The sequence below is a fragment of the Strix uralensis genome, chromosome 18, assembly GCF_047716275.1.
Source record: "Strix uralensis isolate ZFMK-TIS-50842 chromosome 18, bStrUra1, whole genome shotgun sequence".
NCBI classification, from domain to species: Eukaryota; Metazoa; Chordata; class Aves; order Strigiformes; family Strigidae; genus Strix; species Strix uralensis.
In genome coordinates this window covers 11,235,244-11,259,075 of record NC_133989.1, presented here as the reverse complement: position 1 = coordinate 11,259,075, position 23,832 = coordinate 11,235,244, and the positions used below count along the sequence as shown (strand labels likewise).

The window sequence follows — 23,832 nt, the reverse complement described above, 5'->3', positions numbered from 1 at the left end:
TAGCTAGTAAGGGGAAGTGGTCTTCTGTGGCACATTTCATGAATCATTTTGAGTATTCAGGGGCCAGAAGGGTCTCTCTTTGCTGTCCTGCAGCATGTGGAGTTTCTGGGGGTGGCCTTCTCCCAGTTTTGTGTCCTTACTTCAGTAACATGGCTAGACTTCACCTCGGAGAGGGTTTGCTCTAAGACCTGGTTCTGGGTGTGCTTTGCTCAGTCTTGGGCTTCCCCTCCGCTATCTTGGTCCTTGGCATCTTGCTAATGAGCCCAAGCATCTGTTTTGAGCACGGCAGTGAACATCTCCCTGAACAGTTGTGAGTTGTCTTGCCAGCTTGTTATTTACGTGCTCGTTCAGGTCACATACTCCCCAGGGTAGAAATGAGACCCGAGCTCGGCCCATTTATCTTCCATGAGTTGAGAATAAAGAAAACATTTACCTTCTGGCTGATGGTCCATTCATCTCCTGCTGACTCTTATGTCTTCCTCTGTCAGGTCTCCTTTTTCTTGAACTATTTTGGGTTCTCTAAGCACTAGTTTTCATCCTTTTTTGACTCTCTGTGGGCAGCTCAGAATGCCTGAGCCAGCAGCCTCAAGGAGTCTCTCTGGTCCTCGTGTACACCAGGACTCACGTCTTCCCTCCTTGTATGGGCAGATCATGAGCCTGATAAAGCCTGTCTGGCTCTGGGCTCCCCCTTCCCCTGCTTTTCCCATCACATGTCCCTGTCCCTGCAGATTTACCAGCCTTGGGATGGCTCACTCTGTGCACAGTCTGTCCTCAGGAGCCTGGCTACAAATCCAGCATCACTGCGTGGTCCTGTGCTCGGGGCGCTGATCCCCGGAGAGGGCTGTCCCGCTGGGGCAGGAGTTGTGTACCCACAGGGAGCCGAGTGCGGCCCCAGGATGGATGGTGGCACTGGGGATGAGCCTCTGAGGAATCAGTGACACTGAAAACCGAGAAAAATCTTAAGCCTTCTCTGCAATTAATGTCAATTATAAATCCTGCTGTTTCTGTTGTATTTCAAAATAACACCCGGAGTGTTTGTGCAAACAGTGGATGCAGGGTGAAAAAGCACCAAACTGGGGAAAATCCACCCTGTGCACAGCCCCTCCCAAGCCTGTCTTCTAGGATGCCAAGACACCCTCCTCCCTCATGCCTTTTCACAAAGGTGACATTTGTAAAGAACTCAAGGGCAGTTTTCTTCATCCTGATGGCTCAGCAGCTCCCTGTGTAGCAGCAATAACCAGGTTTCTCAAAGAGCCAGGTCAGCGTAGAGGGGAGGTGCAGTGCTCTGGAAAAGTCTGGCCATTTGATTCAGTGCCCCTGTCACAGTGAGCTGAGCCACCCCGTGAACTTGTCATGAGGACACGTGCTAGTGACATGTCCTTTTCAGTCCCATGCGTGGTGAGATGCTGAGGTGTGTGTGCTGGCTTCCTCATTCCTCATCTGAATAAATAAATATGCTCATGGGCCTGAGACCGGGTCTGCAAATAGCTAATGAAAGCTGAAATCCCAACCTGAAATTAACACTCTTCTGGCTGAATAGGATTTAAAAATTATTTTTTTTTTAATGTCTTTTAAATGTAGCTGGCTTGCAGGGGGGAAGCATGAATCTTTGTGGCTGACTCAGGCTGTGTGCGAGCCTGCAGTCCCCAGCCCGCCCCACAGGCAGGGTTCCTCTCTGGCTTCGCTTGTACCGAACACGCAGCCTCCTTGCGGCATCCTTTCTAAGAAATGAATTTGGGGCAGCAGGGAGCTGTGTCATTACGTGGGTAATTGTCCCCCTCCAAGGATATTAGGAAAAGTGCAGGAGGTTTGTAATTGTGCCTGACTCCGGTGTGCAGCAGCTTCCCCGGAGGCAGAGTGCGAAGTCCAGCACGGTAGCGTGGGTACCCCGGCACAAAGCTCCTGACGTGTGTTTCAGCAGCTGTGTCATGGTTTGGCAGATGCCTGCAGGACAAATGTAGGTGTCAGATGGTGGCTTCAAGCCTCCTCCTTAGCATTTCTCAGCAAGTTTTCCAACAACCTTTGAAACAGCTGCATAAATCAGGGTACAACTGGGTAAATCTTGGTTTGTATCAGCGTACCACAGGGTTTGGCCTTTCTGTGTTGCTCCACCCATGTGCAGTGCAGTGACCAGCACCCATAGCCATCCACAGACCAGCCTCAGGTGCCTGGTGAGTAGATCTGGGGGTTGTGTCCCCCTGACAGCTTTTGTTTTGCTGCACTAACTGTGGCAGAGGCATTGCTGGTGTTTGAGGGTGTTGTCCCTTTAGCCTTGTGTCACTGTTCAGGTCCTCTTCATGATTGCTTCAGGCCTGATCATGGAAGCAGGTATGAAAACCACACAGTGGATGTGATGGATGCTTCTGGTGCTGAGCGGTAGGAAATGGAGCCCTCTGGTCAAGGAGATGCATTGCTCTCTGTGTGTTTGATAAATAAATAGGGAATTGAATCCCAAAGGGATTGATGCCAGCACCCCTCATCTCACTTTAACTACTGCTCTAGATGAATTATTTCCTCTCCAGAAATGAGGATTACGAAGGGACAGCTACCAAGAGAGATCCTATAAACTATGCTAGGAAGCTGCTTAGGTTATAATGCTACCTGGAAGAGGTGACAGGCTGCAAATGAGCCTGAGATGGAAGAGATTCTCCTTACAGGCAGTTATAGTTAAACAAGTATTAACCAATTGGTGACTGTAACCATCACTGGTTTTTTTGTACAAGGAAAGGGATTTTAAATGTATTCCATGTCACTAAACTGCCTGAAAATCAGTGGGTTTTGCAAGGGAAGAAGTCTTCTGTAGATGTCATTCATTTCAGAGATATATTAAATCTGGTTCTTTAGTTACTGGATTGCTTTAAAGTGCAAATTAACTACTTGCTAAAATCAGTTTCTTTTGCAGCTTGAATTTCAGTGGAGTCCATCTGGCGTCTGCTGGGCAGTTTAGTGACTTCCTGGGGAGTATGGGCCCTGCACAATTTGTTGGGCGTCAGACCTTGGCCACCACCTCGATGGGTAAGGAACACAAAGATGTTAGGTGGCTTTAATTTAATCTTGAACAGACCGCTCCTACAAGCCACCTAATAATGCATTCATCATCTGCTGATCTACCATTCTCCTGCTCCATTTCTCTGTTAAATCAAGTAAGCTTGGCTGAAAGGTTTTGCTGATTGCTGCAAACGTGCGTTAGTAAGAGAGCACCAGCTCTGTGCTTCCCTCCATCAGATCTGAAGGGCACGGACTAAGTAAAACGCAGCTAAAATCCTGAAAATGCATCCTGTGCATCTGCATCATTTTTCTTGCTCTCTAAAGGCCACAGGGCTCTAAAGATTTTCTTATGGGCCACCATAATTGCATTTTCCAAAGCAGCCTGCAGCTCTAGGTATTCCAGTTTGGGAGAAATGAGAGGCTAGCTGCCCCGAAGAGTATGAGGCTGAGTCACCAAGGCCATGTTAGAGGGCTGACAGTAGAGATTGCTTTTGAAAATGTGGGCTTGAATCACTGCAGAGCTGCTCCAGAGTAACGCAGGAGGAGTTCAGGTACTCAGGGCCTACAGTTTGTTACAGTTCATAGCAGGCACGACATGAAGATTTTTTTTTTTAATGTTTTAGTAGCCCACAGATGTATTACTTTTAAAGTCTTCTGTCTGTTTTGACGTTTTGGTTTAGGGGATGTGGAAATCGGCTTGCAAGAACGAAATGGGCAGCTAGAAGTGGATATCATTCAGGCTCGAGGACTGACACCAAAACCCGGCTCCAAAACACTGCCAGGTAGTATGTTTTGACCTCCTAAAGTAATTCACTGAGCCCCAGCCTCCTGCGATGCTTGTGAATAGGAAAAAATCTAATTCTGCTTGGCTTCTGCAGGAATAAGCAATGTGTATGTGGTATTGAAAGTAAGGCTGGTTGAGCAAATCTTTTCACTGCCGTAAATGCCTTCTTTAGAAATACCTGAGACATGGCACTCTTGTCTTTTCTAAAGTGAGCATGAAGATTTTTTTCATATTTGACCATATTTATTTTTTCCAGCTGCTTACATCAAAGCTTACCTGCTAGAGAATGGCGTGTGCATTGCGAAAAAGAAGACAAAAGTGGCTCGCAAATCATTAGACCCTTTGTACAATCAGGTGTTACTGTTTGCTGAGAGCCCCCAGGGCAAAGTATTACAGGTAAGATGAGCAAGCCTCAGGTCTGCCTATCTCTCTCTTCCACCTCTGCTGGAAGATACTAAGTCTGGCAAGGGATCTGGATAATTAACATAGATGAGAAAAAGCCAGTGTTTTCATTGAGCCAAATGCACTGGATCTGAATGTGACAAATGGAAAGGAAAACCTTTTTTTCCTACTCAAACTGATTATTATTTGACACCCTGCCAGGTAACACAAGTGTCTACCAGGAAAAGGTTGATTTTTATTTTTTTAATTCTTTCTTTTCTGCCCAGTTAGGAGATAGGTAGTACCTATAGATGCTAACCAATCTTGCAGCAGAGGTTGTCTTCTGTGTTTGTACGTATTCAGAGCACTCTGTTTTGGTCATCACCCAATCACATATCCTACCTTTTTCTACCTCTTTTCTTTTACTGCCATACATTTCTGCCATACTCCTGTTTTCAGTTCTGCACCTGTGTTTCCAGAGCAAAGAGTGATTTGCATTATTAATTCATACCTAAGTCATTTCCATCCAATAAAGCCTGGCTAAAATCTACTGGTAATACTGATGTAATTAATCCGTGACTTTCTAGTGCTTACTTCCACTGGCATATGAATTGCCAGCTAACCTGCTGGATCCTTCTCATTGGTGAACTCTTCCTCATTTACCTTGTATTTCCCCCTGTTGCAATGTGACTGCACATTTTTGACTGAAATGGAGTGAGACCTGGCTTGGTCTGCTCTTGCCTTGCACAGGTTTCCTTGCCTGCTGCCTTGCTGCCAGGAAAGGCACTTATTCCAAGAGAATAAAATGAGGAGCTTGGCTCTCTGCCAACAGCCATGCCACCAAACCAACTTTCTACAGCAGCTTGCTCCATCTCATGTTGACCTAGAGTGTTAATTTTTGTCTTTTAATTAACATTCATTGTCTCTCCTGCCTCATTTTACAGAAAATTGTAATATTCTGCTTATTCAGAGCCTAGGGAAAGAAGCTATCAGGATTAGCCAGAGATCACTAGTCACCGTCATAACCCACCGTGCTCATCCTCTCTTCAGAACACGGACTCGCTCTGGAGTCAGTCGTCACCTTTGTCTTGAGCCACGTAGGGCCGCTTGGTCACGTGCAGACCTCCAGCATGCCTAAGCCCATGACCCTCACTACATCTGTTGTTCCACCCACTGGTCTCCATCGTGTCGTAAGTGTGATTCAGCTTTCCCTGCTCGTCTGCCAGCTCTCTCTCATTAGACCTTCCTCTGCGTCTGCAAGCCTTTCTCGACACCCTGTTCTGCTTCCCCTGCATGCCACTCCATGTGTGTCCCTTGCGTCACCGGTCCCTCTTGCCAGCACTTGGCTCCTGCCCTTTCTCCAGGTGAGTAGGTGTGCCTGGTCTCCATCTGCCCTGCGTCACCAGCCTCGAGTGCAGAAGTCAAGACACGCTCTTTTCCTCAGACTGTTGGATTTTGACCCAAGCTGTTGCCCACCTTTTTTTTGTTGGTTTATTTTTCAGATCAGGAGTCCTTCCTGCCCTTTTCCCCCAGGCCATCTTTTGTTGTGTCCAAGGCCCATTACCGTGCCAGGACCAGGTTTTACCTGCTGGTGTTGGCGCTGCAGCTCCGGGGATACTTTGTGCACATGCTGCCCCTGCCCAGCAGGTTGAACAGCAGAACAGTGTCTCATCCACATGTGCATTCACCTCTTTCCTGTGGGGGGAAAAAAAAGTCTAATAACATTAGGATTTGTAAAACTGTGCTTAAAAAAAAAAGTAAAATCATCATCAGGAACCTCACTCACTTGTTGGTAGTGTAAAGCTTTCTGCTCTTCTCGGACTGTGGTAAAGCCCCAGAAAGTTGAATGAGTGAAAAAAAGAGTTGATCAGACTTGGGCTTCCTAAGCAAGTGTGCAAATTGGAGGATTAACTGTGCTCCCCCTCTTGTTCCTAAGGTGATAGTCTGGGGAAACTATGGACGCATGGAGCGCAAGCACTTCATGGGAGTCGCCAGGGTCCTCCTGGAAGAACTGGATTTGTCAACTTTAGCAATCGGCTGGTACAAGCTCTTCCCAACCTCCTCGATGGTAGATCCCACTACAGGCCCGCTCCTGCGTCAGTCCTCACAGCTTTCCCTGGAGAGCACAGTGGGACCCTGCTGTGACAGGTCTTAGTGAGTAAGGAAGGGGGAACTGCTTTTGTTTTTTAAACATGCTGTCAAGGTTTTGTTTGCTGGAACTCTGACCTCAAGCGCAATGCATGTTCAATCAGTTCTTGTGGAGCTGGAAGAGGAGGATAAACCAGTGACCTTAGACAGAAGATGAGGGGGAGGGCGCTGTGCCCTCCCCGTCGGAGGAGGAGGTGCCGTGGGGCATGAGTCCTAGTTGTCAAATTAGACATACACCTCTTGTTTCACTTCTCTCGCTGTCATTCTTAGACCCTTGTTTCAGATCAGTATTAACCCTGGAAAGTTGCAGCATTTGAAAGAATTTTGGGGGAGTAAGTAAAGAAATTTTCTTAGCTGCGTGTCTTAGAAATTTCTAATACGGATTCTTTCACAAGAAAGTACTTGAAAAATTCAGAGGCCAATATCTGACCTAAAAAGAGCAGGAGCAGAAAGTTTAAGAGGAAGCATTAGGTTTTTTTATAAGGTCTTTTTTCTTGAAAGGAAGAAAAAGAAAGAAGCCTGCAACTCTTTCTTTAGAATCAGTTCCTATCACTGAGTCATGTTAGCTGTAACACTGTCATTGCTGTGTTTTCAAACTGTGCCAAATTACCAGCAAGTGTCTTTACTGCATTACTTGTCTAACACTGCTGATGAAGCATACTTGGTGGGAGAATAAGTAGCGCCTACTTAGACCAGGCAGTTTGAACAGTTTGAGTTTAGCAGGCTAATTAACTGCAATTTTGCTCAGAAAAAAAAACCACTAGAAGTGGGAGCTGAACATCAGACTTGCAGCTTGAGATATGTTTTGTATTGTCAGATACGATGTTCTGCAATTTACTGACTCCCTTACTTGTTGCTGTGCATCCTTCAGTCACAATGTCTTCTATCTCCTGCTTTTCTTCCATCTCGTTTGTACTGGTACATATCTGCTGGAGATGCTGCCCTTCCCATTGTGCTATGGACTGACCTGAAACAGGACTGTTTATTCTTCCACGGGAGAGGAGATTGAGGTTTCTGGGGGTGCAGAAGAAAGAAACCTCAGTTTGTCATTTGACAAGAAGGTGCTGGAGAACATGTAACCTTCCTCGTGGAGAGAAGGGTGCTTTAGGCAGTCTCGGTAGTACACAAACATTGTCAAGTGTCCTGAAAGAGGAGATGCAATCCCCAAAGTATGGAGAGGTAGTGGGTGAGGAATCTGAAGATGCAGTGGTCACAGCATGTATATTTTGTTAATTAAAGCGCAACACTAACTGTAAACAAGTCTTGTAGATTAAGCCAGTAAAGCACATTCTCTGAGCTGCCGAGCTACAGCGGCTGCTGTCAGCAGAGTCACGTGCGGGAGTAAGGTGCGCTGGATCCTTCAGGCAATTAAAAACTTACTATCCAGAGTCACAGAGAATCTCCAAAGATTTTCTGTTGATTGGCCTGTTTTGGCTAGGTTTTGTAGTAATTCTTAATGAGGATTTGATGACTGCTGTCTCAGAAATAAGCTTTTGGAGATGTTTTACTTTGTGATTTAAAAGTGAAGGTCCCATGTCACGTTTAGGAGTAAGCAGATTCTTGACCTGTCGTAGAGGCACACTGAACATTTATTTCTGCATGTGGACCTCAGCTTTGTTAGAATAAAAGCATGAGTGTTGAGTGGATGGTAAAAGCAGTTGCTTTTGGTCCTAGCTTGTCTGTGGCATTTTAAATTATTTTGAGATAAATTACAGGATAGATGCAAAAATAATAGGCCTTACAATAATCTGTGTAAAAAAAAAATATATAATATAAAGGAGAGGGGAGGAGGAGAAGGGACATAAAATGAATAGTTTTTTGAGTCTTCAGTGGCAAAAGCCTCAACATTTCAGATAAATCTCTTAATTTCCTTGATCAAAGACGTCTCTGGCCTCTCACTAATTATTTTTTCTAATCGTATTAGACAATTTCTATATATTAGCTGAAGAAAGTTTGTTGCATGCTGGTCAAACTATGTTGTGGCTCTCTCTTTTATTTTTATTTTTGAAAAAAAGCACATTTACTGTAATTCAAGTCAGCATCTTTTCCTCTTGGTATGTAGTGAGTACTAGGCAATATTGTACAATATGTGTATGAACTAGAATAGATTAGGTAGATTTAGTGGTTTGTAGCACTGGATCTTTTAATAACTATGTCTTTAAAAGGACCATGGGGAGCTCCAGGTACGTGCCAGACCTGGCAGCTGAGTAACAGGGCTTCTGTCTTAAGTTATGCCGAAAACTTTATATTGGTACTTAGTTTGGACATTATCTACCAGTAATAGCTAGTTAATCATGGTTTTCCTGTGTCCAGTAAGATGAATGCAACATTTTTGCAGTCTTTAGTGGGGAGTAGGACACTATATATGCCAAAAATATTCCCCTGGAAAACTTTGTTTAATGACTGTCTGTTGAAAACCTCCGTTCCTGTATGCCTGGCAAATGTGATGTGTCTCTGTATCCTACTCCTCCAAAAGCTCTGCAAGCTCAGTGGTGATCAGTTTAGTTACAATAGGACTACTTAACACTGAAGACTATCTTCCGTCTGTTTTTAATCATGCTAAAAGGTCACTGTCAGGGTAAAAAAAAAAGTTAAAGTTCTAGTTATGTTATTTTTGTTAGCGTCTCAGATTCTGAGATTTGGAGGCAGTTTTAACAGTCTGCTCTGTCCTGTTTTCTTCTGCATTTTTTACGTGGTTGATTGTAGTCCAGTGGTTCTCGCTTTTGTTCCTACTCACTTCCAAGTCCTGTTTCTCCCCAGTAAGCAAACGTTGCAACCCCTGGCTGCCACGCACAGCGAAGTCACATGAACTGGCAGGTGCAGATGATTTTCCTTGGTAAAGCAGACTCACCAGAGCCCTTCTGGGAGTGCCCGTGGGGCGCAGAGTGAGGCCAGGAGAGCTGCACAGTACCCTACAGTCTAAATTCTTGCTTCACTCGTGCCCGTGATTCCTGCACTGACCGTGGTGTATTATAGTTAAAAAAGAAGTCTTCTAGTTATCCATCAATTGAAAGACTCCCAGTATAGCATCCAAAGCAGGTCTCAGGCCTGGAATAGCTTATTTTTATAAAGCCTAACCTTTTTTCCCCTCAAATTTGACTTGCCAGTTTCTGTCTAAGGTGATGTGATATGACAGTTGGGATTACCAGTGCGGTCGTGTAAAAAGTAGTAGTTTGCTAGAGTGATGAGCAGCTGAAAACTAAACTTTGGTCCCCTTTGCAAGTCCTGACTGAGTTTTCACCTGTGTCTGAGTCTAGTTGTTAGTTATAGTCAGGGATGGGGAGAGAGAGGAAGAGCGAGAGGCTTAAAAAAAACAAAAGGCCTCATAGTATTTTTGGTCTGTGAGTGATGATGAGGGATGAGACTGAGGAGAGAGAAATACCTGCCCAGCTCAGGGTTGATTCCCTGTTCCTTGTGCATGAAATACTGGATTTTAATAGAAATGGGAGGATTGCTTGCCAAAAAAAAGTGGAGAGCCAGTCCCTCAATGTTACTGGCATTACTATTAGCATGGAAAACAAAGAAATCCTGATGCTGAAAGCATCCCTGAGAGCAGAATGATCTCTCCCCAGTGGGAATCCCCAGCACACAGTGGGGAGCAGAGCACCAAAACCATGCCTCACACGTGGCTTTGTCCTCTCTGTGGTCTGAGCAAAAAGCAGCCATGACCATGGTTAGTCCTGGTTTGTCCGGGCAAAAAATGCTGATATTTTCCCAGTCTCCTGGTGTTGCTTTCCCTTTGCCCCAACACAGCTGGGATGCCACAGAGCTGAGGTCCTCACTCTGCAGTTCAATCCATGGTCCTCATCGTGCAGCCGAAGCCGCGTGGGCAGGCTGGAGCATCCCTTCTGGGGACACGAGCACACGGGCGTTTGTGCCCACGGGCAGGGTAAGGGCCAGGTGACTTTATTGTTTAGCCAAGTGCGTCCCCACTTCTTGGCCATGGGTTGTTTCAAAGGACATTTCAGAATTATTTGCTTTGAATGAAAATATATATTTATTGTTTCTAGCTACCAGATCCTTTATCAATGTACTGTTCTAAATTTGCAGGTCTTCTGGAGTATGAATATCACAAGTTCCTGTAAAGGAGCTATTTTTAAGATGTTGAGGCAGTTAACAGAATCTCAACCTAAGCATGTTTAGTAATGTTTAGACAGCAAGACAACTTTTTTATGAAACTCATTTTAAGTTAGTTTATTACATGCTGTTGGTAATATTTTAAAACAGGAAAAATATTTTTCTTTAAGGACAAAATGATGTATGTTTTTTAACAGATAATTTAGTGTTTTCAGAAATGGTTAATGTTCTTGGTATGAAGTTTACTCATTCTTTTGACTTCTATGTTCCTTGTCATATTTTATCAACTTTTTTCCAAAAGAAAAGAGGCATATGTAAATAAACACCAGAAGAGTCCTATAAGAAATTCTGTTCAAACTGGCCATAAAATTATTAGTAAATATTTGTTATCGTTCATTAACTCTCAGCTACTATTCAAGCCTTTGTTGAAAGAATTGATGTTGTATTTTCAAGATGAGAACTACTTAGCTAGTTTTGTCATAATCCTGTACTCTGTATAAAAATCTTTTTATAAAGAAAGTCTAATAGGCTAACAAGCAATAATATATTCCATTTGGTGTGCACAGATTGTGACTTGCAGGCTGTAGTACATATTGTTGATACAGTTTATAATTGTCTTCAATCTCAATGACATCACTTTTGAAAAAGATCCATATTAACTTTGATTGTAAAAAACGAAGACTGGGCTGTTGCCTTGTGAGATATATTCATCCTATAGACTTCTCTGTGAGTATATGTGCCCATCGACATGAAATCTCTCTTAGGTGAAGAATGAAACAGCTGTATGTAACTTCATACTACAGAGGTAGAAAATAGGTTCAATATAAACTTCATGACTGTTTCAATCTCCCCGTTTTTCTTAGACTATCTAGTATTTGTAACTCAACGAGAATGGTTCCCACTGCCACTGTAGCCCTGATAAAGCAAAAAAGCCTTTGCACTCTGGGGCTGCATGAGTTCTGCCTGACAGCTGCCTATTTTCCTCAAGATACCAGGAGCAAGCTAAAGGGAGGGTTTTTTTCAGAGCGGCAGATTGAGCTGCTCTTCTTTAAAGGCTTTGTGGGTTATTTTGTCCATTTCATAGATGGTATTTGTCCATTTTGTTAGAAAATTCCACCCAAGGCAGAGAGATTGCACCTTCGCAGAGGATCACGGGGGACTAACATGTAAAACAGGAACAGGCTGTTCTGTGCCGTTCTTCAGAAGTTAGCTAATGCTGGGCTCACCGAAAGATTTTTCCAAAGTGGCAGATGAGGGTATTGGATTTTAAGTCAGCTCTATCACTGATGCAGTGCATAAAATAAACCAGCTTCAAAACAGCATCCCAGTTCATTGCCTGTGGATTTCTCGCAGCATTTCCCATGGGAAAAATCTTCATGTTGTTCTCAAGATTGCCAGTCCTCTGGCCATGCAGGCAGCAGGTCACTGGCCCAGTGATGCTGGGAGCCCCAATGGATGATGAAATAATTCATGGGTTTTTGTGATATGCTTTGAGAAGAGAGAGATGTGTAAATGCAAAGTGCCATCAGTAGGGAAGTCCAGAGCATGTTGAGACCTGGAGCAAGCATCTAAAAAGAAATTGCAGCTACCAAATTTGAGCCAAACATTTGGAGAAGAGGATGATCAGTGAAAGCCTTTTCATGTTTACCCCAGCGCACACCTGCCAAGGTGTGTATGTTTGTGGATGTCCACATGTGTGTGTCTCTATGAATGTACGCAGGCACACAGCGCACAGTAACTCTTTGGAAAATGCCGGGTTCCCTTAAGGAGGAGAAATCCCTCCGAAGGGGCTGGCTGGTTGTGCAGTCAGTGTCTCGTTCCCTTTTACGAGCCCTTTGCCCACGCAAGACCCAGCAGCCAAGTCTGTGGGACACTTGTGAGACCCGGCATGGCAGAGCCCTGGAGCTGCTCTCCTGCTGTGCCCTGTGTGTATCTGAGGGTCTGCTGGCTTTCCAGCAGGCGTCTGTGAACGTGGTAATTCCCCGGGGAATTTGAGAGTGATCAGGTATTCTCAAAATGCGGCTAACTAACGAGTCTTAAACTCACACTGCCAGACTCCTCTGCTCGGTGACCGACGTCCCAGTGACCAAGCAGCTGCACGTCCATCCCTAGCCCCAGCCGCTCACCCACAACAGCAGCATCAGACTCGTTCCTGGGGAACCTCAAGCTCTTCTCATGGTGTAGACACCCTTCTGCCCTCCCTTCCCTGCAGTAGAGGAGAGGAGCTGGGGAGAGTTTCTTGTAGCATTTGGTTCTTTGCACTTTAGCAGCTGAAACTGAGAAGGAGCCAGCACCAGCCCTTTACAGAGCACCAGCAAACAGAGGCTACGACCTAACGATTTTCCCTTCATGACTTTCCAGTAGCTAAAATGGCAACCAAAGCTATATGGTTAAACCCCACTCTGCCAGGTCAGTAGACAGCCTTTGCATTTACACTGCACGCTGGGCACCTCGTGTGGGCTTGAGACCCCTGTGCATGGGAAGGAGAGGGCTTTGTCTTGCAGAGAGGCCGTGTGGGCAGCAGCGAGCTCTGCTCACTGGGAAGGGATGGGGGCAGAAGCAGCCCAAGGAAAGAATCGAGGCACACACCTTCTGCTGAAGCCATGCCCACAAGCTTCACAGGAGCTAGGTTTTTGTAATTGCTTGGGCACTACAGGTTGGGATAGCTGCCCACCGGGGCTCCAGATCCCCCTAAACACCAGCTTGGAACTTTAAATCCTGCAGCAGTTTTTTCTTTGGGGCTGTTGCTCCTTACCCAGTGCTGCTCACTGGTCTCTGCTTTGGTGATTCCATCTCCTTGACCTGGAGCTGGTTTTGGCTTTGTTTGGAGCAAGGAAGAGCAAGGTTTGGAGAGTGAATCCAAGGCACGTTCCCTCAGCCTCACGGCGCTGGGCTTGCCTTCCTGCAGCGAGCTGCAGGCTGCTCCCTGTGCCAGGTGGAAAGGGCAGCCGGGGGATGCAGTGCCTCACCCGAGACCCCCTCGCGCAGCACTGCCATGGCCTGCCACCCACCTGGGATACCGGGGTCCTGCCCATGTTTTGTGGCAGTCCTGAATTTGGACCACAGGGGGTCCTTCCTTCCCTGTCCTTGGTAGGAGCTGGGGGTCTTCTGCAGGGGCTCGGCAGCCCTCGCGGGGTGATGTGCCATACAGATGGCCGGGAAAAGGCAGGGACAGGGAGGCAGCTGCCTCTGTGCAGGCCAGGGAGAAGGGGAGCTCCCAGCGAGCTTCCCTCCAGGTTCCCTTTGCTTTCCCCTGTGCCTGCTGCTCCCTACATGGGTTCTCCCTTCCCTCTCGGTACGAGGCCTTATTCCATCCCGAGGGGACTGAGGCTGCCCGCAGCATCTCTTTGCACTGAAGCCTCCATCCCGCGCTGCCCGTGGGGAGCCCCGGGGCAGTGCTGCAGAGCTGGTCTCTGCTCGGGGATGGAGCCACCCCCCAGCCCATCCACGCTTTCGCCTCCCCAGTGCCAGCGTGCCGGCGCTCTGCCTTGTACCCCCACTGCCCAGGGGCCTGACCACCGTAGGGAAAGCTGCTTTCATGGGGTTAAACCTTTTTACTTCGTTAATTGCTCCCCGATAGCTTTGCAGGAGCATTACAGGTTGCTACCTCTCCTCTTGCCTTTCTGTAGGAGTGGGGGCAGCTGATCTGCTCTTTTTGGCCTCTGTAACCCCCTCCAAAACTTTTTGGAGGTTTTTAACATCATCCAGTGAGATGTAATCTCTGCAGAGCCAGAGGGACCACAGGCAATGGAGCCGGGCAGCCTGCTTGCCACCGTGGCGAGTCACTTGTGAGGTGCGTGGGCTGCCTTGGGTGGAAGGTGGGACGCTGTCCCGGCAGTGCCGGTGGGACACCGGCCGCTTGTCTCTAGTCAGGAGAGGATTCTGCTATACTTTTTTCCTGTCTGTAGGTTTTATTCAGACAATATGTAATGATTGAGTGATTTACAATTCAGTGTTAAGCTAATGAAAACGTTGATAATGGTGATAATAAAACCTTTTTTTTTCCTATGGTGTGTTGGAGGATTTTTGTGGAGTGTCTCTGCCCTCTCTGTTGCCACCACCATTATCTTCAAACTAAGATTTCAGCTGGCCCCTCCCTTCTCCTTGTGCCTATAGGGAATGGGAGCAGCTGAGCCTGTGTGTCGCAGCACTGTCCCAGGCTCCTTCCCAGTGCTCTCTGTGGAAGGGTTCTCTCTGAATCAACCCCACCTTCAAACCTGCATTCCCTGTGCCATTTCCAGGTGTGACTTGGCTGTGGGCATCTCTGAGCACAGAGCTAAGCTTGTTCCCAGCCTGTACTCTGCTCACTGCCCCACTGCCTTCTGCTCCTACTCTTTTCTTTCCAAGACCCTTCATGGTCACCACTGGCCTTTCAAGGTTGATTTGGAAACCTTGGATGTGAAGACGCTGCTGGCAGAAGCAGCTACCCCTGGCCCAGGCTGTTGGGAATACCAAGTCTGTGGGTGCAGGGAGAGCCGGGGGACCCTGGGGAAGGAGGCCCGTGGGTGTTACTGGGTGTGCAGCTGCTGTCTGGCCTGGATGGCCTTGAGCTGCGAGCCCTCGGGTGGGGAGCGTTTGGGGGCTCTGGTGTGACTCCTGCTGTGGGGGTCTGCAGGAGAGGTGGCGATCGCAGGCAGCATTCCCTGGGGAGCCCTTTTCCTGTGGGAATGACAAGGGATTGCAAAGTCCCAGTTCACTGAGAATTTCTTGCAGGTTTTTCTCATGCCTCCAAATCCCTCTGCGGGTCATCAGGGCAGGACTGAGGGGCAGGGCAGCTCCTCACCCACCCACCCCAGCTACAGCCCCCCAGGGAGCAGTGGTGGAGGGAGGAGGACGAGGAGGATGATTTCTGCAGCGGCGTGAGTGCCTGGGAGGTCGGGGCAGCCCAGCCCAGCACCTGGGGATGAACAGCACCTCCCACCCTCAGACCATCCCCAGCTCCCAAAAGCAGGATGGGGCTCAGGCAGTCACTAAGCAACTCTGCTCCCCAGCAGCGCTGCTTAGCAGCTCGGGCTGCACAAAAGCAGCAATAAACCCAAGCAGGTGCCCCGCTTCTGCGCCGTCAGCTCATCACCAGCTCCATCCTCTACCCGAGAAAGGCTCCACGGTGCCGACATCACACCGCCAGCCCCAGCGCCTCTGCCGGGCTTCGCCTTTGCACCGTTGCATTGCAGGCTCCGCGGCACGAGCATGTACCACTGAGCACTGGCAGCGCTACACTGAATCCAGGGGGAGAGCGCAAGGCTGGCTCAGCCTCCAGGTTGTGGTTGTTCTGCTTCCAGCTCCAGAAGAGGTGGATTTCACCGGGGCGATGCCACGTGCGCTCTGACTTGTACAGGAATTGAAGAGCTGCTTTCTTTCACGAGGGTGGATGGAGGGTGAGAGGTGCCAGCTCCAGCCTGGCCACTCGGAGGGTGTCCCAGGTTCAACATGGAAAGGGCGAGAGATCTCCATCTGCTGCCCAGCTCTGATGGCAAGGGCAGCACAGCACAGCCAAGCCTTGGGCTGACAGCCTTGGGGAGGGTGGGGAGGGACAGGACACGACAACAAAGGGGCTGAGCTGGTGGGATCAGCATGAAATGACACCACTGAGGAGCTGAGAAGCCAATGAAAGCCTCCTTTTTAGGCCTGTTTCGTATGCTCACAGCTTGCCTTCTCCCCCCCCTCCCCCTTTCTATTTAAACCAAGGCTTACACAGCTGGTCCAGATTTGGGGCCACTGGTGCAAAGCGATGCAGCTGCTGAGCACGGGTGGGGGGGATAGTCAGGGCATTTTGGTGGTGGGAGGCTCCCACCCCCTGCCCCACTGCTCACGAGATGCCACACACCCCGAAGGGCCCTAGGGTACATCCCGGTGAAGGTCTCACAAACCCCTCATGCCAGCCCAGCAGTGCCTGCACCATCCTCCCAGGCTTCGCGGCCCAGGGCTGTGCTCGTGACTCTGTCGCTGTCCCTTCCCTGCCCACACGTGGGACGAGGGGACGGGCTGAGGCCAGGAAGGGCCAAGCATCTTGTGTGAGAGTCCTGCCGCCTGGGGACAGGCAGGATGGATCTATTGTGGCCACATCACACCCCAAGAGTAGGTGTAAAGTCCCACCTCTGCCTCCAGTGGGCTGGAGAACCTGGCAGGGAGCAGGCAGCCGTGCCAGAGAGCATCCCCCAAATAAAGGCACCAGGCAAGGAACCCCCCCTCACCTACCCAGGCAGCGCAGCAGCCCCACTGCGGACCTGCCCTGCCAGCGCTGCTCTGCTCTTCTGCCAGCCGGCCTTGCCATCAGAGCTCCTGCCCATCCCTGCACTTGCCTGCTTGGGCGGGACCTGTCTGGAAGCCCAAATCCCTGCCGTTTTAGAGACTGGAACAAGAAAGTCCTAGTTGCAATAAGCCTGCATAGATTTGGGGTGACATCAAAGCCCAAAGCTGCTTCCAGGGAAGCCCAAGAAAGGTTGGAAATATGAAGGTCACTGGCCAGGGAGGGTAGAAGAGCCCTGGGCATCCCCGTGCAGGGGGCAAAGACACCATCCCACGACGGGCAACAAGACCCAGCTGCTTCCCAGCTCTGGACAGCCACTCTGCCCCCCTCCTCCCTCCGATGCCCAAATATCCCAGCAAACATCTACAGGGATAATATCCCTGGATATAAAAACTGCCCACACCCCCATGGCAGGGGAGCCAGCCCTGGCATACCCCTGCAGTGGGGCAAGGCCAGGGTTTGAGGCTCAGACACATCTCTCTGCTCCCCCTCGTGACAAATAACCGACTGCCACCAGCTGGATTCACCTTTTATTAAACTGCCCAGAACAAAAAAGAGGAGAGAGCAAAGCCTGCCCTGAGGCTTTCCCAACCCTGATGCTCTGCATGCCTCCCCCACCAGGAAAAGGGGACTTGCCTCTGTGAAAACCCCCTCAGAGGGTATTCTATGTAGAACTAAGAGTGGAAATGTCCCTTTATTGGGGGAAAAAAGTGAAACAGAGCTGCTGTCACTGTCAGAGCCCAGTCCTGTTTTCTTGGAGATGAGGCAGGATAGATGTGGGCCACATCGGGGGGCACCAGCTGGAAACAGCCTCCCAGGCGGGGCTGTGTGGGTACCACATCCCACCCAGGGACACACAGCGAGATGGGCTCACCCCACCTCTGATAACCCCAGCAGCAATCAGCACAAACCCATGGGCTCATGGGGACCAGGAGGAGGCAAGGAGCAGACATGCTTGCTGGGCTGTCAGCTGAAGGAAAGGTTGTGAGGGAAAGGGTGAATTTAGCTAATAATCTCATCAGGGCCAAACCCTTTGCAGGTAGCTCTGTGTGATTCAGGGAGGTTCTCCCCAGGGCTGTGCCCTGGGCTCAGATTGGGTTCATCACAGAGGAGGGCTGGGGCAGGGGCGGGGCTGGGCTGGGTGAGTTCAGCTTCCCTTGCAGATGGGACACAGCATCCCACCAGCCACCTCAGCCTGGAGGACCTATGAGTAGCGAGGTAAGGTGTGCTGGTGGGTATGTGGGTGAGTGTATGGACCCCCAGCTCCCAAAAGGACTGAGCCAGCCACAAGCCTGAGCTGGGACCTGGAGGGCTGGCCATGGGAGATGCAGTGCCATGAAGCTGTCCCCGTGTGCTGAGCACCAGGACTGCAGCCTGTCCCCTCCTGCCCACCTCTCCCTGCCCACCCACCAGCTGCAAACTGGGTGGCTGGCACCGACTTACCTGCACCCAGTGTCAGGGGACAACTTAAAGATCCCCAGCCCTGCAGGGCTCCCTAGCATGGACTTTGCTTTTGATATGCTCTCAGCAAGTGCAATCTAGCCCATGTAGCAAGAGGCATGGGCTGGCAGCAGCCACAGCCAAGGTCAGGCAGGGTGGGAGGGCAGAAATGCCTCTCTTGGGGGAGCAGGGAGGTGGGAGAACAAACCTACAGCTTGCTGGACTTCACATCGGGGAGTCTCTTGCCAGACCCAAATGCTTGAACCTACTTGGGAGGAAAAAAGCAAAGAAAAACTAACAATGTCATTCAGTGCCTGCAAAAAGGAATGATTATTTCTTAACAGGGTTTAAAGGCTCCTGCTGGACCCTGCGTGGGGCTGGCTGCCAGCTGAAAGGGGAGGGGAATGGAAGAAATGAGAGCAGTAAGAAGGACCTGACATCTCTGTTCTTAATTTATCATCATAGTAAGACTCGAGCACTGAGTACAGCTCAGCACGCACTCTTAGATGGATTTCCTCCGCAGCCGGGGGTGTTGCCGGCAGCGAGGGCTGTTGGATGATAAAGTGCTCCCCGGGGAAGAGCCGGTCTGACCCCGCGTGCTCAGGGAGACCTCGTCGATTTTGTAGGAAATGGAGTTGTAATAGACAGGGTTGGTGTGGCAGCTCAGGGTCTCGGGGTGGGAGGGCACCGGGCTGCTGCACAGCTGAGGTCTGTAGCACAGACACGTGCAGAAGGAGGGGACCGCAGCTGCCGAGTTGGCCGACTGGCGCCGCTGCCTCTCCGCGTCCTCCTGGATCAGCGGGATGAGGTTCATCTGGCTCGTCCTGTCCTCCACGGGGAGAAAAATGGCATTGCTGCACCGGCTGTCCTCTTTCGGCTTGAGGTGGATGTTGTTCCGGGCTCTCCTCAGCGAGGCTCGCTCTTCGGCGTCCCGCCGCTCGTCCTCAGAGTTCATTGTCAGGAACCGCAGCACCACCAGGTTGAGGAAGGCGCCGATGACGGTCAGGCCCACCAGGATGTACATGAAGCTGAAAGCCACATACGGGGGCTTCTTTTGCAAAGCCTCATTCTTCTGCAGAGCCACAAAGTCTCCAAAGCCAATAGTGGTCAAGGTTATGAAGCAGTAGTAATAGGCATGAAAGAAAGTCCAGCCCTCGAAATAAGAGAAGGCTGCTGCGCCGATGCACAGGGTCCCCATGCAGGACAGAAAGCCGACTAGGACCATGTTCTCCATGGAGACATTGGTTGTCCTCATGCCCAGACACTTCTTGATCTTCTTGAGCAGTAGCCGCACAACGGTGTTCATGCGCTCCCCCAGACTCTGGAACATGACCAGCGTCAGGGGGATGCCCAGGATGGCATAGAACATGCAGAAGACTTTGCCGGCATCCGTGCCTGGGGCAGCGTGCCCATAGCCTGCGAAGGAAAGAGGAAAGGCAGGCATCAAGTCCTCGCTGGGGTTTCCAGCAAGGCTGCCCTGGGACCAAGAGGAGCAGTAGGAGAATGGGGGGGGGGAATGAATCAGTAACAGATCTGCAGGCAATGCTAATGGGGCCACGGGATGCCACATCCTTTGGGGTGATGGCACATCACAGTATCATGTGGGCAGAACCTCATTTGGCCTCTAAAGATAGAAGGTACTTCCTGATAGCCCCTGAGCTCGTATGCGGTTATGGAGGCTAAGAGGGGCCCCAGAGCTGGGCTGGGGTCTGCAAGCCTTCTGCAGCTCACAACCAATTTAGAGGCAATGATGCCGTGCCAGCGCCAGGTCAGCAGCATAACCTGAACCCCCACAGCGAGGGAGGACAGAGGCTCTGCAGGATGCTGAGATCAATATCACCAGGGCACCCTGCGGGAAGGTACGTACCCAGCCAGTCCCTGGCAGGGCCATCGCCACTTCCTCCTGTCCCCCGCTCCTGTCCCCTGAGCCCTCCAGTGTCACGTGAGTCTTTGATTCTAGGCTACATGGTCATTTGCTGCGTGGCCTGTTGGATAGGAGCTATAGGGTCAGCCCCTGCAGGAGCAGTTAAGTCTAGGAGGACTTCTGCAGAGTGACTTTGGATTTACTCCAGTGCCACTAAGACTCAGACCTAAAGCGCTGCTGGAGGGGTTGTGCTGTTTTAAATGCAGGGAAGTATTTATGCCACTGCAGCCGTGTCAGCCCTTGTCCCAGGGACAAGGAGCTCAAGGAGGACAAGGTTCTCCTTGAACGCCTTCCGAGATTTAATTTCCCCACCTTGCTCCAAGTTTCAGAGCTGTGACTCAAGGACACACACAATTATACTGTGAGTCGTAATGAGGTACTCAGCGCAATCTTCCGGAGTTCAGTGATTCTGCGCCCACCTCAATTATATAACCTTAACAGAAATCGGTGGCCTCTGACCTAAGCGGATGAGTAACTCACTTAGTGCAAGGGAGTCATGCAGTGTGGGGAGTAACGGCATCCAAAGGCATCCAAGCCTTTCTTTTGAGTTTCTGTGAGAAACTATCAGGGCTGGAAACTTCCCTTTCTGAAGGCACCTGCAGAACAATGCCAGCTCTTTCCCGCGCTGCTGCATGGCTGTTTGCAAACAGCTATTTATATTTTCATTTTTTCCAGGTAACCATGTGACTTTTGCATGAAGATACAGGGTGAAAAAAAACCCCTTCTTATTTCCCAGTCTTGTTCAAAGCTGTGACTTGGCTTCACCTCTGACTCTGCTGCCAGTGGATTTCCAGGACTCTTAGGGGAGCTGTTAGGACGCAGTGATGGGAAGACCAGAGGATGATAACCACGTTGTCCCAGGCTTCTGAGCACAGCTCCTGCTCCAGGAAACTCCTGCAATGGGACAGGGCTGGGAGGCTGAGGACAGTGTTATCTTTGACTGTGCTGTGCTCCAAACTGCAAGCAGGCAGGAAGGGACCGGTTTCTAATTGCTCTGTCTGTTCATAAACCCACCCAATCAAAAATGATAAACTTAATGTCTGCATGCCACATTTCACAGAATACAGAACAGACATGAGACTGCAGTGGCAAAAAACCTCCAGTCAGATCCAAGCTTAATAACTGAGTGCAATTACCAGGTCCTAGGCTACAAGATAATATAGTGACAGCAATGAGGAGGTAAATATAATGATCCAGAAGAGCAGTAAGTGGAAAAACAGTTGTTGTACCCTGAGAGACTGCCGAAAGAGCATTTGACTGATGCTTTCAAAATGACAAAGGGAATTAGAAAGAGTAAACACAGCTACATTAACATTAAAACAGATTTGGAGCACAGCCCCATATAAAGAGATGTCATGTGCCAGTGTTTTAGAAATACGGCACCTGGGCTGAAATTATTTATTGCATGGAGTGTGTGATAAGCGTAGCAATTGGTTGTCACAGTCAACAGAAAAATCATGTAAATGAAGCTATAACCTGTCACGAGATGAGGCAGATTATAACTGAAGCCATTCATCCTACCCTCCTGCTGGGGCCTGACGCTAACCGTGCCCTGAACCCGCCGCTGTTTGCTGGCCACGTGTGCTGCCAACTGCACACACCACCCCCCCCCACCCCCCCCCCCGATCTGTGGGGGTACACAGAGCCCCCCGGGGCAGGGCCTGCACGGTACCTGCCCCTCTGCCACCTCTTGTCCCCTGGTAACGCAGCGCAGTTGATCCCACCAGCCCTCGTCCTGAGGGATGATGCTCTCAGCTACCAGATGCATTTAGCCCCCCTCAAGCCCCTCGGTAAGGCCGAGCCCTGTCCCACAGACGAGGAGGTGGCTGCTGGCTGTGGGAGGGCAGGATTTGGCCTCAGGGTTCCTGCCTCCAGAACACGCCTGCGGACTGAAATCCCAGCATGGGCAATGACATAAGCACAGGATCCCATGCCTACCTACCCCCATGGGATGCTCAGGGTGCACAGGTTAATAAAAGTGGATTAATTAAACAATGCTCAACTCTCATGTGACTAATCTCACCTAGAATTAAGACAACCCTTGTTCAATTTAGTCTCATTCTCTTGCAAAATTGAAGTGGACAAACCAAGGCATTGGGCTCCAGTTTGGGTAAGTGTGTCTACATGGAGGTTTAATGCGATTCAATCGCTCCCCTCCAAGCTAATTGACACCCATCTCTCTGCAGGTTCCGGTGCAGGCAGAGCGAGGTTCAGTGTCTGGTGGCTGTCTTGGCTCCCTGAATATCACACAGCCAAACATCCAGAGTTTTGAGCTGGCAAAGAAGCCAACAGTTCTTGCCCAGCTCTTCAGTCTGGCTACAACGCTGCACAGAGGACGGACGCGGCTCCCACCTCTGTCCTCCTACACCCCCGCCAACTTCTGCAGCTGCCTGCCCCAAAGGAGCCTGCAGAAGCTCCGCGTGCTGCTGCCTCCCTGGGACAACGTGCACGTCACGTTTTGTGGCCCCAGCCATAGCAGCACCCTCGGCACTCCCCGGAACCAGGTGGCCCCCAGCCTGCCCGTGGGTTACCTCTCCCACAGCTGGGCACTGGGGGTCCCACAGGGTCAGCTCAGAGGGTGCCCTGAAGTGATGTCCCAGCTTTGCAAGGGTGACCCCCCGCCGTCGAGACTGTCCTGGGGCACCCAGCGGTGGTGGGGGTGTGGGAGGTTGTGGCGGTGCCGAGGTGTGGGGGTAGAGGGATGCGGGGCTGCAGGGATGCGGGATGATGATGGGGTGCGGGGATGATGGGGCGCCGGGATCCGGGGACGGAGGGGTCCGGCACTCACCGATGGTGGTGATGACCGTGATGGCGAAGTAGAAGGAGCCGGCGAACTTCCACTGCCGCCCGGCGCGGTGCGGCTCGGCCTGCAGCACCAGCCGCTCCAGCTCCCGGTAGTCGTCGGCGGAGAAGCGGTACTTCCTCCGCAGCTCCCCGCGCTTCTGCTCCAGCAGCCGCTTGCGGCCGCTCTCCGCCTCCGACTCCAGCGCATCGAAGACGGCGGCTCCCACCAGCAGGTAGGAGAAGATGCAGAGGATGAGCGCGGCCGTGCGCAGGTTCTGCCGCTTCATGGCGAGGGGCGGCCGCGGCGCCTCAGCCCGGGCTCCGCATGGCCCCGCGCCCGCCGCCGCCCCCCGCGGGCCCCGCCGCGCATCCCCCGCGCCCGCCGCGCCGCCCCCTGCGCGCCCGCGCACCGCCTGCTCCGCGCTCCCGGTCCCGGTGCGGTGCGCACCGCCCCCTCCGCGCCCCGGCACCGCGCCCCGCTCCCTGCGCGCCCCGCGCACCGCCTGCTCCGCGCACCGGCTCCTGCGGGCACCGGCTCCCTGGGCACTGGCTGCTCCGGGCACCGGGCACCAACTCCTCCAGGCACCGTCTCCCGGGGCACCAGCTCCTACGGGCACCGGTACCGGTTCCCGTTCGCACCCGGCTGGCTCCTTCACGCCCTAAGCCCGCCCAGCCCGGCAGCTGCCGGCGAGCCCAAGCGAGGCCGCGCTTCATCCCGCGCCCGTGACTTTAACAACGGCCCCGTTCCCCAAAGTCGCCCCTGGCCGCGGGTCCCTCCCCGGCTGCAGGAGGTCCCTGTGCCCGCGGCCTGTCCGACAGCGGGGCCTCTGGGCTCGGGTGGGCTGGCCCCGCTCCCGCAGCCCTGCGGTGCCACCCCGCTGCTCCGGCCGGCTCTGGGCCCCTGCCCTGGCCCTCCTGGGTGCTGCTTCCCACCCGTGGCAGCGAGGAACACGCTGTGGTTATCTGTGTTATCATCCACGTTATCTGTGTTACCCGTGTTACCCGTGTTACCCGTGCTATCTGTGCTATCTGTGTTATCTCTATTTCCAGCCAGTC

The 23,832-nt window shown here is 51.0% G+C and overlaps 2 protein-coding genes across 2 annotated transcripts in view; one reads left to right on the top strand and one right to left on the bottom strand.

The window, feature by feature from the left end:
* Positions 1–14,386, top strand: part of RIMS4 (regulating synaptic membrane exocytosis 4) — a 60,128-nt gene extending 45,742 nt beyond the window's left edge. The window contains exons 3-6 of the mRNA XM_074888102.1: positions 2,903–3,015; positions 3,669–3,770; positions 4,029–4,168; positions 6,090–14,386. Of these exons, the coding sequence (XP_074744203.1) occupies positions 2,903–3,015; positions 3,669–3,770; positions 4,029–4,168; positions 6,090–6,308 (574 nt within the window). The 3' untranslated portion in view covers positions 6,309–14,386. The remainder of the gene's footprint in view (positions 1–2,902; positions 3,016–3,668; positions 3,771–4,028; positions 4,169–6,089) is intronic.
* A 2,760-nt stretch (positions 14,387–17,146) lies between these two features.
* KCNK15 (potassium two pore domain channel subfamily K member 15) lies at positions 17,147–23,095 on the bottom strand. The gene is made up of 2 exons (XM_074888203.1): positions 22,781–23,095; positions 17,147–19,484 (listed from the first exon to the last, which is right to left on the bottom strand). The coding sequence occupies exons 1-2, from the start codon at positions 23,061–23,063 to the stop codon at positions 18,571–18,573; spliced, it is 1,197 nt and encodes a 398-aa protein (XP_074744304.1). The 5' UTR covers positions 23,064–23,095; the 3' UTR covers positions 17,147–18,570.
* Positions 23,096–23,832: the final 737 nt, after the last annotated feature.

Excerpts from the sequence above, each read along its gene's own strand:
- KCNK15 (XM_074888203.1), bottom strand. The coding sequence starts at position 23,063 with ATGAAGCGGCAGAACCTGCGCACGGCCGCGCTCATCCTCTGCATCTTC. Across the intron at positions 19,485-22,780 it reads CACGGTCATCACCACCATCG|GCTATGGGCACGCTGCCCCA; the intron begins GTGAGTGCCGGA and ends TTTCCTTCGCAG.